The following is a 16,524-nucleotide window of genomic DNA, read 5'->3' as shown; positions in this document are numbered from 1 at the left end:
TATGAATTTGATTGTACCACCTTCAACGTTTATTCCAGAGAAGAGTGTTTTTGAACACCAGCACACCCTGAGACCTCATAGGTCAGAATTACCATCTTAAAAACAACCTGGGAACAAGTTGACAGACAGTAGAAATGATGAATCACTAGTTCACTGGCTGATGAAATGGTGTAACTGTGGGTAGGCTGCTGAATTTTGTAATGATACGGTTCTGGGATGTGTTTAACTATAGGCCTGTGTGAAGCAAACTGTAATAATTTAAGTATGCCAGAGGAAAATTTTTTAAAAAAAAAAAAAAAAAAAAAAAGGCAAAACCCAGCAGGTTAGTCCACATGGGTCTTGCCTACATTATTGTGAGTTTTAGCTTTTCATTTGGTGGTTCTTCAGTGGTATGATGAATACTTGGTCTTCTACCACCATTGAAATGACCAGAATGGATGTTGCAAGGTCTAAGAGAAAAAATATAAGACTTCACTAATGATACTTTAATGTTTATTACATAAATGTAAATATTGTTTTATGGAATTATAGAAACTTCCTCTTGTAATTAATATGCACAACTTTTAGTCATTTGAACCAAAGTGTTTAGCACTCTAACCTACTATGGTTACGCTTTTAATAGAAACTCAAATACATTACTAAATATTTCGTTATTTCACTATCTGCACAAACATAGGAAGTTAGGAATGGGAAAAGCCAATGCTACTTAAATGGATCTACAATGCAAACAACCACCTTAGTTTGTAGATTGTTGATCACTTTTCAGAAATTATTAAATGTAGTTACTATTGTTGTTCATGGGAAGAAGCGGAAATAGCTAAATTAGCCTTTATTTAAGATTACGCAGCAAGAATCAGATCTGGAAAAGAAAATTTTCCTTTCTTGGGTTCTGGAACCCAAGTATAGCATATCCCTCTGATATGCTATGTAATTCTTCTCCATGAGGCGTTGAACAGATTAAAAACTTATTGTAGAACAGTCATAAGCAATTAATACTTGCTAAGACTTACTGAAAATTAGATTTCTTCCCACCATCATAGTTCCAGTATTTTGGTATTTGATTTAATCTCTGGATAAAATGTGTATACGTTGTATACCAATATATGTATACACTTTCAAAAAATACTTCTTGGTTTCAGAAAAGTTAATGTGTTTATTTGTACACCATTGATTTATTTGAATCTTTGATATTCCAAAGTTTGTGGAATACACAAAATATCTACACAAAGTTTGCTGGTCTACAATACTGTATTTCCCTATGTTCTTGTGCTTCATGGAAAGCTTCATTCTTTCCAGAAATTGTAAATACACCTGTTGTAAGGTTAGCCAATTTATGTTGATTTCTGTATGTCTGTGATTTTGATAATTCTTTTGATTCCTGCTTGACCAATTAAATGGAATAAATACTGTTACGTGCCAGCTTTGATTTCTTTTGTGTCAATTTTAGTTTACACGACTGCTCTATTCCCTAACTAACTATTACATTTCAGATCAAATGATTTTTTGTAGCAGAATCTAAAAAATAACTACTTTTTTTTAGGAAGAAGAGGAGTATGAAACCAAAGGAGGCCGTAGAAGAACATGGGATGATGATTATGTATTGAAACGGCAGTTTTCTGCTCTGGTTCCTGCTTTTGACCCAAGACCTGGTCGTACTAATGTTCAGCAGACAACTGACTTAGAAATCCCTCCACCAGGTATGCTGACAAGACATTTGTGATACTTGATCTGGCTTTAGGGTGGAGACTCACTGTTAAGGGCCCATTGGGCTGTGGGGATCCTATCACTATGAACCAGTACAACATGCTTTTGTGGCTGTGCGACTTTTCTCTGTTTGAATAAGGGTTTCATCTACCTCTGCAGGTCCAAGCGTTATTGAGGGAAAAGTAAATTAAATGCTGTGTAAAATAAGCATACTCATTAATTTAACTCAGATTAGTGATAAGTCTCTTGCTATGTCTGGTTCCACTTGCAGGGAATAATCTGTGTGTTGAGCTACCCAGAGAGCTTTGACTGGAGAGGGCTTGTTGAAACAGTCCAAAGCAGAGGCAAGGGGAAAGCTAATATCGTAATTCAGCAGTCTGCACAACCAGCAGCATAGCACCTGATCTTGCTCTGTAGTTCATTCTTGTTTAGCAGTGTGGGTGTAGTCAATGTTCATTACAGAAAGGAATACGTAGGTTTAGCTTATGTGGAAACTAGCCATTGTTGATTTGGTGAACTGAAACGAGTTAATACAACAGGAAGATAATTGTGTATGAAAAGAAGAATGCATGTAGTGCGATAATATTAAAGGGGATATTATCAAGACAGAAGGATCAGTAGGGATTTCAAAAATTCCTGTTAGCTTTACTCGCATAGAGAAGTGCTGCAGTTACAGCCCTTAGATATAGTTCATAGTTGCAACTCAGTATCATCTCTTTGGTATGTGTGGAGGAAGTATTCACACTTCCTTATTAAGCCACTTTATTACTGTTTAAACCAACTTGTCATGCATTATATATTTTGTATTAACAGCTTCTCAAATGATTTTTCACATGCAGGTACACCTCATTCAGAACTCTTGGAAGAGGTTGAGTGCATGCCTTCGCCACGTTTAGCACTTACCTTGAAAGTTTCAGGTCTTGGAACAACTCGAGAAGTAGAACTGCCCTTAACAAACTTTCGATCAACCATCTTTTACTATGTACAGAAATTGTTACAGCTTTCCTGTAATGGCAACGTGAAATCTGACAAACTTAGACGTATTTGGGAGCCAACGTACACGTAAGCTCACAAGTTTGTTATTCCGTGTAGAGAACACTGTGACCGATTAGGAAAAGGGTGTGAAACAATGTGAAGTTTTTCTTCCTCCTCTGTAGGAATTAATGCTAGAGTTATTTTTTCTTGCATTTATGTCAGGATGTTCTTACTGGTTTTAAAGCTAGTGCTGTGACTACAAAACAGTGTCATAACCTCTAATGCTCAACTGTGACTTGTTAATAATATTTCACAAGTCAAGCAATTGACTAAGAGAGCAGAATTTGGTCTGCTTAGGGATCTTCTTGGAAGAATCCCATGGGGATATAGTCCTAGAGAGAAGAGAGGTCCAGGACAGGTGATTGATTTTTCCAGGATCACTTCCTCCAGGTTCAAGAACAATCCATCCCAATGTGTGGGAAGTCAGGCAGAGGCAGTTGAGACTTGTGTGGATGAACAAGAAACTCCCAACAGAACTCAAAGCATAAAAAGGAAGCATGCAAGAGGTGGAAGAAGGGCCAAGTGACCCAGGGGAAATATAGAGGCATTGTCTCAGCATGAAGGTATGGGGCTAGGAAAGCCAAAGCCCATCTGGAGTTAAATCCGGTGAGGGATGTGAAGGGCAAAAGGTTAGGGAACACTTAAAGAAACAGGAATACAATTCCATGGGACCCAGTGGGATGCACCCACTAGAGCTGGCCACTCTTGGTTATCTTTGAAAGGTCATGGTGATTGGGAGACACTTCTGAGGATTGGAAGAAAGCAAGTGTCACTCCTCTCCCCCAGAAGGGCAGGAAAGATCAGGGAACTACAGACTGGTCACCTTCTCCTTCATCCCTGGGAAGGTGATGGAAATAGTCCTGGAAACCATTTTCAAACAATGAAGGACAAGAAGGTGATTGGGAGTAGATGATGTGGATTTATGAAGAGGAAATCATTCTTAGCCAATCTGATAGCCTTCTGTGATAAGATGACTAGCTCAGTGGATGAGGAAAAAACAGCAGATGGTATTTTCTTGGACTTCAGCAGGGCTTTCAATGCTTTCTCCCTCACTGACAAACTAATAAAGTATGGACCAGATAGTGTCTGAAAACTGCCTGAACTGCCAGGCTCAGATGGTTGTGATCAGATTGGTATGAAGTCCAGCTTGGAGGCCAGTCATTAGTGGTGTACCCCAAGGGTCGGTACTGGGTCCAATACTGTTTAACATCTACATTAATGAACTCTATGATGGGATAGAGCAGATCCTCAGCAAGCTTGCAGACAAAACAGAACTGGGAGGAGTCATTGTTGCACCAGATGGTTGTGCTGCTGTTCTGAGAGAGCTCATCAGGCTGGAGAAATGGGGAGATGGGAACTTTGTGAAGTTCCACTAAGGGGAATGCAAAGTCTAGCAGCTGAGGAGAAATAACTGCCTGTACAGGCTGGGGGCCAACTGGCTGGAAAGCAGCTTGGCAGAAAAGACCCTGAGGGTCCTGGTGGACATAAAGTTGAGTGCAAGCCAGCTATGCACCCTGGCAGCAAAGAAGGTCAGCAGCATCCTGGGCTGCATTAGGAAGGTTGAGGGAGGTGATCTTCCCCCGCTGTTCAGCAGTGGTGAGACACATCTGGAGTGCTCTGTCCAGTTCAGGGCTCCTCAGTACAAGAGTCACGGACACTGGAGTGAGTCTAGCAAAGGGCTGCTAGGATGATTAAAGGGCTTAAAGCATCTATCATACAAAGAGAGTCTGAGAGATCTGGGACTGTCTGGCCTGGAGAAAAAAAGGCTTGTGGATCTTACCAATGTGTCTGAATACCTGATGGGAGAAAGTAAGGAAGACAGAGCGTAGGCTCTTCTTTGTTGCGACAAGTGAAAGGACAAGAAGAAAATGGCTCAAATTGAAATACGGGAAATTCCGTTTACACATAACATTTGAGCAGGAGTATTGGACTAGGACTCCAGAGGTCCCTTCCAACCTCGACTATTCTTTCTACCCTAATTTGACCTTACTTGCTTTATAGTAATAGACAGAAATTATAAGACTATATGATTGTGTATATTTTCCATTTACCACACCAGTGTAACTTTTGTCATGCTAGAAAACTAACCAATATGAAAGCAAGAACTGCAGTAAGGTGGTGGCAGTTTTTTTGAACTTTGTATTTCAGATTTCAGCAGTGCTTGTGTGTTGCACCTATCTTCTGAGTTGCCTTGTGTCAAAAATTGTGTGCTGTAACAAAACTGTTTTCTAGTTAGAAAGCATGAGAAATGGTTGTAAATGTGTAATCTCCTAAGCTAATACACAGCAAACTACCCTAGAACTTCAAAATTTCAAAGAGCTGGTGCGTGCGTAGTGAAGAACCTAAAGTTGGTTTGGGAAATTTGCACAATGAAGGTTGTTTGATTACTCAAACCTCACTTAAGGAAACATAAATCGAATACTTTGCAAGATAAATATTGACATCATGAAAATTAGATATGAGTTTAAGAACTTTGCTGCATCAGGGTATCCCAGATGTTCTGCGCAGCAAAGAGCAGCTGCTATTTGCTGGTTTACATCATGTTACCTGAATGTCAATAATGTCTAACAAGTCAATATATAACTTTAGAATTTAGAGGATGTGCTATGAGTATGAAATATTAACTCATTGTTTTGATATCTAGAATCATGTACAGAGAAATGAAGGATTCTGATAAAGAGAAAGAAAGTGGAAAAATGGTAAGACTTCTGTGCCTTTGTGTATATTTTTATGGCTGTTTAAACAAAAGCAAAACAAATCTTATTGAAGTTTTTGAAATGCTACATTAAAAAAACTAACAGTTTTCAATTACTTAAAGGGTATGAGTGAGTATATTTGTAAATGCATGCTCCTTTAATAAAGACAATAAGTAATGCATGTGAAATCTTAAAGACTTTACAATCAGGAAAAACCAACATTTGGTGGTTCCTGTTGTAGGGTTGCTGGTCAGTAGAGCATGTGGAGCAGTACCTTGGCACTGACGAATTACCAAAGAATGACTTGATAACCTACCTGCAGAAGAATGCAGACTCAGCTTTCCTGCGCCACTGGAAATTAACCGGCACTAATAAAAGTATTAGGAAAAACAGAAATTGTTCCCAGCTCATAGCTGCATACAAGGTATATGTCTGCATCCAAACTTTTTCATTATGAATGGCTGTGTGCTTTGTTTTGCAGCTTTAAAGATTCTTGTGGAGGAGGGATATGACATGGATAGGGAAGTTGAATGTTCACATGCCAATATCAAGTTTAGGTTTTGTTGCTCTTTTTTTTTTTTTAATGTCTTCTGTTAAATATAGTCATGTTAAAATGCATTCGAATCATGATTTGAACCATCCACAATTTAACTAAGTATTGAGGTTAAACACAGTAACCATTCTGATTTTTCAAATCATTAACTTGGAGTGTGTAGTCCTAAAGATATTAACACACAGAGTTTTCATTCTTAACAATTCTTTTTTTACAGGATTTTTGTGAACATGGATCAAAATCTGGATTAAGTCAAGGGGCCATTTCTACTCTTCAGAATTCTGATATCCTTAGTTTGGCAAAGGAACAACCTCAGGCCAAAGCTGGCAGTGGGCAGAACTCCTGTGGAGTAGAAGATGTTCTGCAGTTACTTCGCATTTTGTATATAGTTGCTAGTGACCCTTACACAGCACGAACTTCTCAAGAAGGTAAGCTAGCAGAGCTTCTTAAATGTTTTAATGAAAACATCTAGCATCTATCTAGCAGAGCTTCTTAAATGTTTTTATGAAAACAAAATAAAGGAAAAATTTTCTTTTGATATTTTCAGAAGGAGATGAGCACCCTCAGTTTAACTTTCCACCAGATGAATTCACAAGCAAAAAAATTACTACAAAGATTCTGCAACAGATTGAGGTATTACATTAATGTATTATGCACAATGTATAGATGTAATATGGTTTTTAAGACTCTATTATACTCTTCCTTACTTTGAAATTATTAGCTTTTTTGCCATTTTGACTTTTGAATTGTTTCATATGATATTTACATCCTTATATTTTGGATGAGTAAATTCTGTAACAACAGGCTTGTCTGAATAAAAACATACCAAGAAAAAAGTTGTAATAGAATTATATCTTTTGGTTATGAAGAATAATTTCTTTTTCTGCACCAAACATCGGTGTTACCATGTAGTGTGTATGTAAGTCTGCGTGATGATATTGTAACAAAGGCAATTAATTGTGTTAGGGTTCACAAATGTTTTATTGTTTATACATTCCACATAAAGCTTTCAAAAATAGCATTTAGAAAACATATTCTTGGTACTAGGTCAGTTAGATGTGTTAAAAGGAAAACTTTAAGATGTAGTTCTTCAGTAGAACTACATTTTCTTTAGCAAAGATTTAAAGAAGATGAAGATTCTTGGCTTGCTCGGTTCTTGTTTGCTTTTTGAGGTTTTTTAAATTGCAGTTAAGTTGCCCTAATTATTCATTAAAAAAAAAAAAAAGTTCAGTTTTTCATGTTCTTTTAAAGGCTGTTCAGGCACCCTGAATATCTTTGTAGTAATAATTTCTGCAGTATTTTTTTATTATACTTGTACTTTACAAGGGACTATATTAATATTTCAGTGGGGATCATCTTTACTACCACAAAGTTTCTTTTGTGTCTTCTGGTATCAAGGAGGTAGTATCTAATCACTTTTGGGCGAAACTCAGAAGCAATTCTCTCCAGGTAATTGTATACTCTGATCTCCCCACAGTGCTTTGAGTAGTACATATCCCAGAGATTACTACAGCTTTTAGTATGTTTGTGCCAAAGCACCCTGTGTCCACTCCTGAGTCCTAGAAACTCTGTGAACTTCTCATTCATAGCATTTAAAAGAAAGGAAAGGGGAAAAAAAAAAAAAGTAGCAGTTGCTGAGAAGGAAGAAACTTGCTCGAGCACAGGTGAAAACTCTGTACTTGGGTGTCTGTGTACTTAGTTACAAACTTGTTGGGACAACCTGAGTCTAATATTAGAAACACTTTTTTTTCTTTTTCCTTGCATTAAACTACAGGAACCCTTGGCACTAGCAAGTGGAGCTTTGCCAGACTGGTGTGAGCAACTAACAAGCAAGTGTCCTTTCTTAATTCCATTTGAAACGAGACAGTTGTACTTCACGTGCACAGCATTTGGAGCATCAAGGTAAAAAAATTAAAAAAAAAAAAAAAAAAAAAAAAAATTAAGACTGCTTTTTTTTTAAACTATAATAGTTTTTTAAATTGCTAATTCACAGAAGGACCTTATCCTAACAAGACAGGTTTTGCTTGCCAAATGTAAAGCATTTTAGATAGTAGAAAAAAAGAGAAGAAGATGGAAAACTTCAGAAAGACTTTTGGACACTTGAAACATTTCTTGTTCGTTGTGTTAGAGGTTTATGATGAGTAGCCTACCTTCTGTTTAATATTATTCAGGAAATTCCTTTGAAGAGATTTCATTTTTCAACTTCAGCTGAAGACTTGCTTGTGTACCTCTAGCTAGGTTATCATATCAGGCAGTAATTCGACTAGGTTGCAGTTCATTGCATAAAGGAGTAAGAAACAACATTAAAAAAATCTGAAAATAAATGTGAATTAAATTAAAAAAACAAAAACAAAAAAACAAACACCAAAGCACATATCTTTTATAGTTCCCACAATGGTTTGGTGATTGTTTTGGTTAATTTTTTTAATTCACTGAAGTCTTAAAAAAACAATAGACAAAATCTAACAAATAGATGCTATTTTGAAAGTTAGTATTAGCTGCATAATGCAACTGTAACAAAACCAGACACTAAAACATTTAAGCATATCCTCTAAAGTGTTTTGTTACCTAGGAATCCTTAATATTTTCATTGCAGCAGTGATCACCTTGAGAGTATGTAGACAGTGTAAACCTTTTTGCCAGCTTACTTTTATATAATGAGAAGGAAGAATTAGTTTTTTGAGGGTTTTTGTGGCTGGGGTTTTTTGTTTCTTTTTCTAAAGAGGAAGAAAAGTGTAGACAGTGAGTTGCAAAAATTACTGTGTGTCTAATATGCAGTAGAAATGCCTCATGAAGAGTGTAAAATGAGGCATTTAAGAAAGAAAAAGGAAGAAAAGAAAAAAGGTATTGTCTTGCAAAACATCAATTTAAATAATCTTAATATGGAAAAATTGAACTTCTATGGAAAAATGGTCCAGAAAACTGGACCATGTGTGTTTGGTTTTTTGTTTTGGTTTTGTTTTGAAAAAAGGTAATGTTTTAGAAAAACTGTATTTTAAAGAGATCCTTCAGGAAACATTGCATGGTATTTACTTGGTAAGTAAAGAGCTTTCTTAAGCTCTTAAAATATTGGAAATAGTTCTTAAAACTCGTATACCGTATGTGAACTCTGCGTGTACATGCACACGGGTATGTACACTCTGTGTCTGTCATGACATTTGACCATACTTGCAAAACAACCAACAGATGGTAGCTTTGTAGATAGTTTATTGCTGCATAGATGACAATACATGTAAGAATTTCTAACTCTGACTTCATCTAAGTACTGCTGTTAGAGGCGGCTGTTCTTCCTTCACTGATATGGGTCTATATGTGTATGATTGCACTTCAGCTTTGGTTCTATGTTTCTCTAATAAGTGCGTAAGTAAGTAAATCTTGCTGAAAACTTGGTCAGTATCAGTGGGGTGATATACAACTTCCTTGCAGTATGTAATGGAAGTTGTAATAAGGGTCTATAAACAGTTCTGAGCATCTGTAAAAGGTACTACAGTAAATGCTACCCTCTGCTCATTCCACTGTAATATGAAAACCATAGTGATTCAGATCACGAATTATATGTTTTCATTGGTGCTATCTATTATATCTGAAGTTATGGCTGGCCCTTCGTAGTAATTAAAAATTACTTAGTTTGTTAAACTCATAAAATACAAAGCAGCCCATATTTACGCATTTTGGATGTTTCTGAGAAATACTTCAATATATAACTTTAAAAAAAAAAATAGGAGGAAGTAAGTAGTACTTAACAAGATAACTTTTTCTTAGTGGCTACTTTCAAGTTTTCCTGCTGGTAGACATCGAAGTTTTATACAACTGGTTTTTGGTTCTTTTTTCTAGGGCAATTGTATGGCTACAGAACAGACGTGAAGCCACTGTTGAACGGACAAGAACCACAAGCACAGTACGACGTGATGATCCGGGAGAATTCAGAGTTGGACGCCTCAAGCACGAAAGAGTGAAAGTTCCGCGAGGTGAATCCTTGATGGAATGGGCAGAAAATGTCATGCAGATTCATGCAGACAGAAAATCTGTTCTAGAGGTAAAGCATATCTGCCTAGCAGAGCAAGGTTAGATAGCTATTTCTAATCTACTGGCTGGGATATTGAATATCCTGTTCCATAACCAACACTGAACCTTTCACTAGGATTTTCTTTTATTGTTAACATTTCTTATGTTTTTCTAGGTTGAGTTTTTAGGGGAGGAAGGAACAGGCCTGGGTCCTACCTTGGAATTTTATGCATTGGTGGCAGCAGAATTTCAGAGGACAGATTTGGGAGCTTGGCTTTGTGATGATGACTTTCCAGATGATGAGTCTCGTCAGGTATATTTCAATTTGCATTTTAAACGGAGTACTTGTATAAAAGAAGAATGAGCTAGATATCCAGGAAGGGAAGGAACACATCATCAGTGAGCAACCACTCATCATGGTCAAGAATGACCACTCTGCTCCACAGCTTGCTTTCTTATCTGTTCTCTTTTTAACAGAGAAGTAGAGTATAGTAAGTTAAACAGCATAGATACATAAATAAATTCAACTTTAACAATGTCAACCTTTTTTGTGTATCTCTTAAATCAGGTTGATATTGGTGGTGGATTGAAACCCCCTGGCTACTATGTACAGAGATCATGTGGACTCTTCACAGCACCATTCCCACAAGATAGTGATGAACTTGAAAGAATAACCAAACTCTTTCATTTCCTTGGAATTTTCTTGGCTAAATGCATTCAGGACAATAGACTTGTGGATTTACCCATTTCTAAGCCTTTTTTTAAACTCATGTGTATGGGGGACATTAAAAATAACATGAGTAAGTTGATATATGAATCACGGGGTGACAGAGACTTGCACTGTACTGAAAGTCAGTCGGAGGCTTCTACAGAAGAAGGGCATGATTCCTTGTCGGTAGGAAGTCTGGAAGAAGACTCCAAATCAGAATTTATTCTTGATCCACCAAAACCTAAACCACCTGCCTGGTTTAATGGAATTTTAACATGGGAAGACTTTGAATTAGTAAATCCACACAGAGCTAGGTTTCTAAAAGAAATTAAGGACCTTGCAATTAAAAGGCGTCAAATTTTAAGCAACAAAAGTCTCTCAGAAGATGAAAAGAACACAAAACTACAGGAATTAATGCTGAAGAATCCATCAGGTTCGGGGCCTCCACTTAGCATAGAGGATCTGGGGTAAGAGTTTTCATGTTTATTTATAAATATGCAAAGTGTTGTGTTAGAGACAAATGACAACATGAATAATTAAAAATTAAGATTTCTTCATTTTAAATAGTATCGTTGCAAGGAGGAATCATTAGAGATGCAGCAAGATCCAGTTTGCCATCTGTAGCTATATTCTTAATTTGAGGATTTTCTCTTCTCACTTGCTCAGTTTCCTAATTTTTAAACTTAAATGTGGCTGCATTGCAGTGCCGTATGACTCTCTAGAAACACCCAAATACTTGTAAAGACCTTTAGAAAAGTGTGAATTGGTAATTTCTTTGCTATGACAACTATTGAAATTTATCCAGTTTTTTGGAGAGCTTTTGAAGAGGACAGATTGAAATTTCAGATTGTGTTAATAGACATGCAGTGCAGTGTTTGAATCCATGTTAAACAGAACATTTGTTAATTTTTAGCAAATGTTAAAAGACATAAGAGTGCTCCTACCTGTGTAAACATGTGTCAGGATGTCATCTTTTGTAGCTTTAAATTATTTCTTTTGAAACAACAGTAGTTTTTCTACCATTAATATTATGGGTTATTTGTTAAAATCATGTTGTGCCACAAGGATTGCATAGTCAGAGTTCAGTAATTGCTTATGGCCTTGCGGACTGTAGCATGGCTTGTTATAGAGAGAAAGCAAGTAGTACCATTGAAGGGCCCAAATGTCTAATATGTTAAGTGGCTTGGTAACTGTTAGTGCTGGAAATTAATGTAAAGGATTTTTTGAGTTTGTGAACTGAATTGGACAGTTTGAGTAGTTTTGAAGTTGATCACTTAAAGATACCAAACTCTATGACATTTTCAAGGGTTATCAAATCCAAATAAATAGTGGGTGAGTACACGCATGTGCATACCATAGATTTGAAACATGTATTATCTGTGTAGTCTATTACTAATTGTAGTTCTGTACTGTGGTACTACTGTTCATGCATATACAAAATGATCCACAAAACAGTGGTTTGAAATGTAGTGAGATGCTTTCAGGTGTGTGGGGTGCAGTTTATGAATCTGGTGTATTTGCAAAAGCAGTAGCAGACTTGTTTGCAATTAGTAACCATCTTTGCATTTTGAAGTTTGAATTTTCAGTTTTGCCCTTCGTCCAAAGTTTATGGGTTTACAGCTGTGGATCTCAAGCCAGGTGGTGAAGATGAGGTAAGGAAACAACCTACCTTTACAATTTAAACAGCAGTTAAATTTTTACTATCTCAGCAGTAACTCTGATGCAAAGTGAATTCTTACAGTATTTATCTATTGTCTTTGCAGACTGTAACAATGGATAATGCAGAAGAATATGTAGATCTCATGTTTGACTTCTGCATGCATACTGGTATACAGAAACAGATGGAGGCATTCAGAGGTAATTTTAAATATGGCAGAATATATATGCAGTTAGGTGGACTAATTGGTGTTCAGGGTGTGCTGGTTTAAGGTGGTGGCGTAGAATGGCTTTCAAAACCACGCTTTAAGAATGCAATAGATAAGATATTAATTTCATAACACCTTTGCATTAGTGATGCCATTTTAAATCTTGAAGAGGTTCCGTTTACCTTAATTAAGAAACTGTTGATTGATTCTGGTTTGATTAAAATATAAGAGAAATGCTGACATTATTTTATAAACATTCTTTTGACTTATGTTTATAACTGTCTTGTGTAAATTAAAGATGGCTTCAACAGAGTCTTCCCAATGGAGAAGCTGAGTTCCTTCAGCCATGAAGAAGTTCAGATGATTCTTTGTGGAAATCAATCACCTTCTTGGGCAGCTGAGGATATCATCAATTATACTGAACCTAAACTGGGATATACACGAGATAGGTACTTATATTCTGAGTGATTTTAAAATAGTCGCTAAAAGATATGTGAAGTGACAAAATGTCCAGAATGTTCATTAAATGAAGATGCCAAATTGGATGGGATTGGTGGTCACTGAAGAGCAAGTGATTGTCTAAAACTACATGAAATAACCGTGTATGTTACAACAGATAGGTTAGAAGGTACTTGGTGTTTTTGTGATGAGAGAGGATAAAAAAAATTGAAGTATTAAAATGTGAGCAACTAGTGGAAATGTAAAGGCAGCTAACTAATACAGGCTATTAAAAATGGCATTTTAGAGTTTTTACTTTCATCTTTGGTGGTGGTTATAATTTCTGTTCAGTTGGGTATAGTTGTTATTTGTCCCTTATTTCTTATTTCTTTCTCTTCAAGTGTAGTTAAAAAAGAAAATATACTATGCAGGGAACAAATATACTGGTTATTGGCTATCAGGAGGTGGTCTCGATGTGTTGGGGTTTGCTGGGTTTGGTTTTTTTTGCTGCTTGTCATGTTTGGTAGCAATAACATACAAGTTATTTCTGGAACTGTGTTAGTATAAGCATGCTGAAGGATCCGAATCAGTCTAAGACACTGTGTGGAACGATTCTTTTATTGACCCTGTCTTGCACGCAAAGATGCAGCTGAGATTACAGTGCCTGATACCCGAGGGCATGTTTCAGCAGGCTGTGCTTTCTTCATACCCTCTCCCCCCTCGTTCCCTGGGTTGGTATGGATGAAAGCAGTGGTATCTGGAGAATTCCTTGAAGATCTATTGTAGACTGTTACCTTTTTCCTATTTTATTCGCATGAAGGTATTTCACAGGATAGAAATGAAATCATATAAATTGAAGTGGCTTTATCCTACAGAAGTGGTACAGAAAAAGTATTAAGATTATAGTCAGTTGGATTCTTCTCATAGAATAGGTTTGAGCTCTGGCTACTTCTCTACCCATTCATACGCAAGATACCCAAATAACGCTTCCAAGATAAGTATGGAGAAAAGTCCTACATTTTTCTGTGTAATACTCAGCAAGGAGATTAAGGAAGTGTTTTTATGGGTTTTATGATGGTTTATTCTTAACTCAATACTGACCAGGCACTAGAATCTTACAATGACTGCTTAGACGTGACTAAAGATCATAATTGTACTGTCTCAAGTTAAGGGAAATTAAAAAACCCACTCTCTTGTGATGTTATCATAACTAATTATTTTAATTTATTTTAAGCCCTGGATTCCTTCGATTTGTGAGAGTCTTGTGTGGTATGTCTTCGGATGAAAGGAAGGCTTTTCTCCAGTTCACCACTGGTTGTTCAACACTCCCACCAGGAGGACTGGCAAACCTACATCCCCGGCTCACTGTTGTACGCAAGGTATGACTTCTTCAGGTTGCCCTTCAAACCAACTATTTTGGCTTTTGAATTGAATCATTGCTACATTAAGAAATAACACTTTTTTTTTTTTCTTTTCCTTCCCTCTCCCCAGTTTTTAATTTATGACACTATGCTAAGCTTTCAGTACTAACCTCTGTTTCAGGTCTGTTCTCTGACGCGTATTTGAATATAAAAGAATTAATGTACATATAAAGTAAATACATTTACAAGTTGGTCTGTAGCTTTCCTGATGCTACTGTTCCTTGACAACTGGTGTTACGTATGCAGTGAATGCCATGAATTAGAGGACCTTACAACTTTTAACTTCCATATCAAGTGCTGTCAACAACTGCAGTAAAAAATGTTCTTTCTTTTCCTCAGGTTGATGCTACAGATGCAAGTTATCCCTCTGTGAATACGTGTGTGCATTACCTAAAGTTGCCTGAGTATTCTTCTGAGGAGATTATGAGAGAGCGCCTGCTAGCTGCTACAATGGAGAAAGGCTTCCATCTCAACTGAGCCGCTGACTGCAGTATGGGACATGAGAAAGTGTTTTTTGATACTAGCGAAGCCTCTTGTGTTTGTGTGCAAAAAAATATGATCTCCACGCTGTGCTCTGATGAGACTTGCCTTTTTTTCACCTGTGAGGCTTTAGGAACATGTGGAATAAGTTTGTTAGCTGCTAATGACAAAATAAATCCTTGTTAACTACACAGCCAGCAAGAAATTGGCACAGAACACTGTGTGATGCTTCAAGGGCTTGCACAACTGGAAATTAAGGTGGTTCTGTTTGACTGTTCCAAAGAACAGATCATCAGATTTTCAGTGTTCACTGATAGAAATTTCTAACAGTGTATTTGTGTAAAGTTTGTCATTTAATACCTTGTACACTACAGTTGCCATCACCGATCCCTGTTTTGCTGGCTTTAAGCTAACTGGTCAGAAACTTGCTTCCTTAAAACTTAGAGTTATTGGGCATCTCCAGCTTTTTCTTTTTAATGGTGCCTGCACTATTGGAGTATTTTAGTGGGTTTTTGCATATAATCATGCACAACCTCTTTTTTCTTTTTTTTTTTTCTTTCAAGTGGGAATATATTTTGATTTCTCAAATGCCCTGCTATAAAGATCAAATCCTTAAGTGTGTTTGTGCAGCTCAACAATAAAGCTATTAAAAAACACTGGGTCCTAGTGCAAGGCACACTTAAAGCAAGTTTTACTTTTGGTTGTATTTTCTTTGTATATTATAAACATTTATTTAACTTGTTGCAGTTTGAAGTTTAAAAAAAAAACACCCAATGTGTAAGCTCAAAAGTAATCATTAAAATGTTTGCAACATACAAAACTGTCTCCTCTGAATACTTCATTAATGCTAGTTATGTTATTAAATCTCTGCACATGTTCTGAACAATCTGCCATACTTTTTTCAAGGTTTAAAAGAACTACATGGCAATAATTGATCTCACGAACTTGTTCTGTGCTCAAGTCTTTTCAAAATGACACAGGGCAACTTTTTAAGAACTAGTCTGGCAGTGATAACATTGCATGTGGCAGGTTTTTGTGCTCTTCGGTGGGCCCGTGTGACCTGAGGTTATAGTTCTTCATTACATGGGAATAAAAACTGGGTCAGATGATGCAGCTGATTCAGCTTTACTTGAGATGGAGTGCCTGTCTTGGTTTCAGCATGTGGTGAGGTATTTACTGGTAAAAAGTGGCTTACAGTAAGATAAAGCGAGATGCTAATATGTCTTTAAAGATATTTAAGTACTTGATACCAGAAAAGAAAAATTATTATTTTAGTTGAATCTGTGTGATAAGTTTTGTTCTGTGCCAGTTCTCTTTGGTGTAACAATCTTTGCTTGGACCACTGCTGAGGGAGGGCTTGCCAAAAGATTCTGCCTCACACACATAAATCAGGTTGATGCCAGGTTTCTTTTCACAGCATTATCCATAGGACTTCACAGGCATCTTCTTTGACATTTTCCCCAATGCAAAATTGAAGGGGAATCTCCACCACCTCTGACTCCTGTGACTTGTGCTTCAACAAAACAGTTGCATAAACCTTGTGTACAGGGACCTGCTCCAGATCCAGCGGCAACTTGTTTTGCTGAATGTGTTATTATTTCAAAGCGATGTGGACTGT

General features: G+C 36.8%; 1 protein-coding gene across 11 annotated transcripts in view; it reads left to right on the top strand.

Moving 5' to 3' along the window:
• HECTD1 (HECT domain E3 ubiquitin protein ligase 1) overlaps positions 1–15,726 on the top strand; it is a 65,066-nt gene extending 49,340 nt beyond the window's left edge. For 7 of the 11 annotated variants that reach the window (XM_075503074.1, XM_075503071.1, XM_075503069.1 and 4 more), the window contains exons 28-42: positions 1,541–1,697; positions 2,544–2,766; positions 5,384–5,438; positions 5,677–5,859; positions 6,206–6,416; positions 6,536–6,621; positions 7,763–7,890; positions 9,823–10,024; positions 10,169–10,306; positions 10,562–11,169; positions 12,276–12,354; positions 12,466–12,559; positions 12,866–13,016; positions 14,240–14,384; positions 14,766–15,725. In XM_075503074.1, coding sequence (XP_075359189.1) covers positions 1,541–1,697; positions 2,544–2,766; positions 5,384–5,438; positions 5,677–5,859; positions 6,206–6,416; positions 6,536–6,621; positions 7,763–7,890; positions 9,823–10,024; positions 10,169–10,306; positions 10,562–11,169; positions 12,276–12,354; positions 12,466–12,559; positions 12,866–13,016; positions 14,240–14,384; positions 14,766–14,903 — 2,598 coding nt within the window. In that variant the 3' untranslated portion in view covers positions 14,904–15,725. Of the gene's footprint in view, positions 1–1,540; positions 1,698–2,543; positions 2,767–5,383; positions 5,439–5,676; positions 5,860–6,205; positions 6,417–6,535; positions 6,622–7,762; positions 7,891–9,822; positions 10,025–10,168; positions 10,307–10,561; positions 11,170–12,275; positions 12,355–12,465; positions 12,560–12,865; positions 13,017–14,239; positions 14,385–14,765 lie in introns of all 11 variants that reach the window. The other 4 variants (XM_075503079.1, XM_075503078.1, XM_075503076.1 and 1 more) reach the window with 3 other exon arrangements.
• Positions 15,727–16,524: the final 798 nt, after the last annotated feature.

Source organism: Mycteria americana, chromosome 5 (genome assembly GCF_035582795.1).
Source record: "Mycteria americana isolate JAX WOST 10 ecotype Jacksonville Zoo and Gardens chromosome 5, USCA_MyAme_1.0, whole genome shotgun sequence".
NCBI lineage: Eukaryota > Metazoa > Chordata > Aves > Ciconiiformes > Ciconiidae > Mycteria > Mycteria americana.
This window is presented reverse-complemented; position numbering and strand designations above follow the sequence as displayed.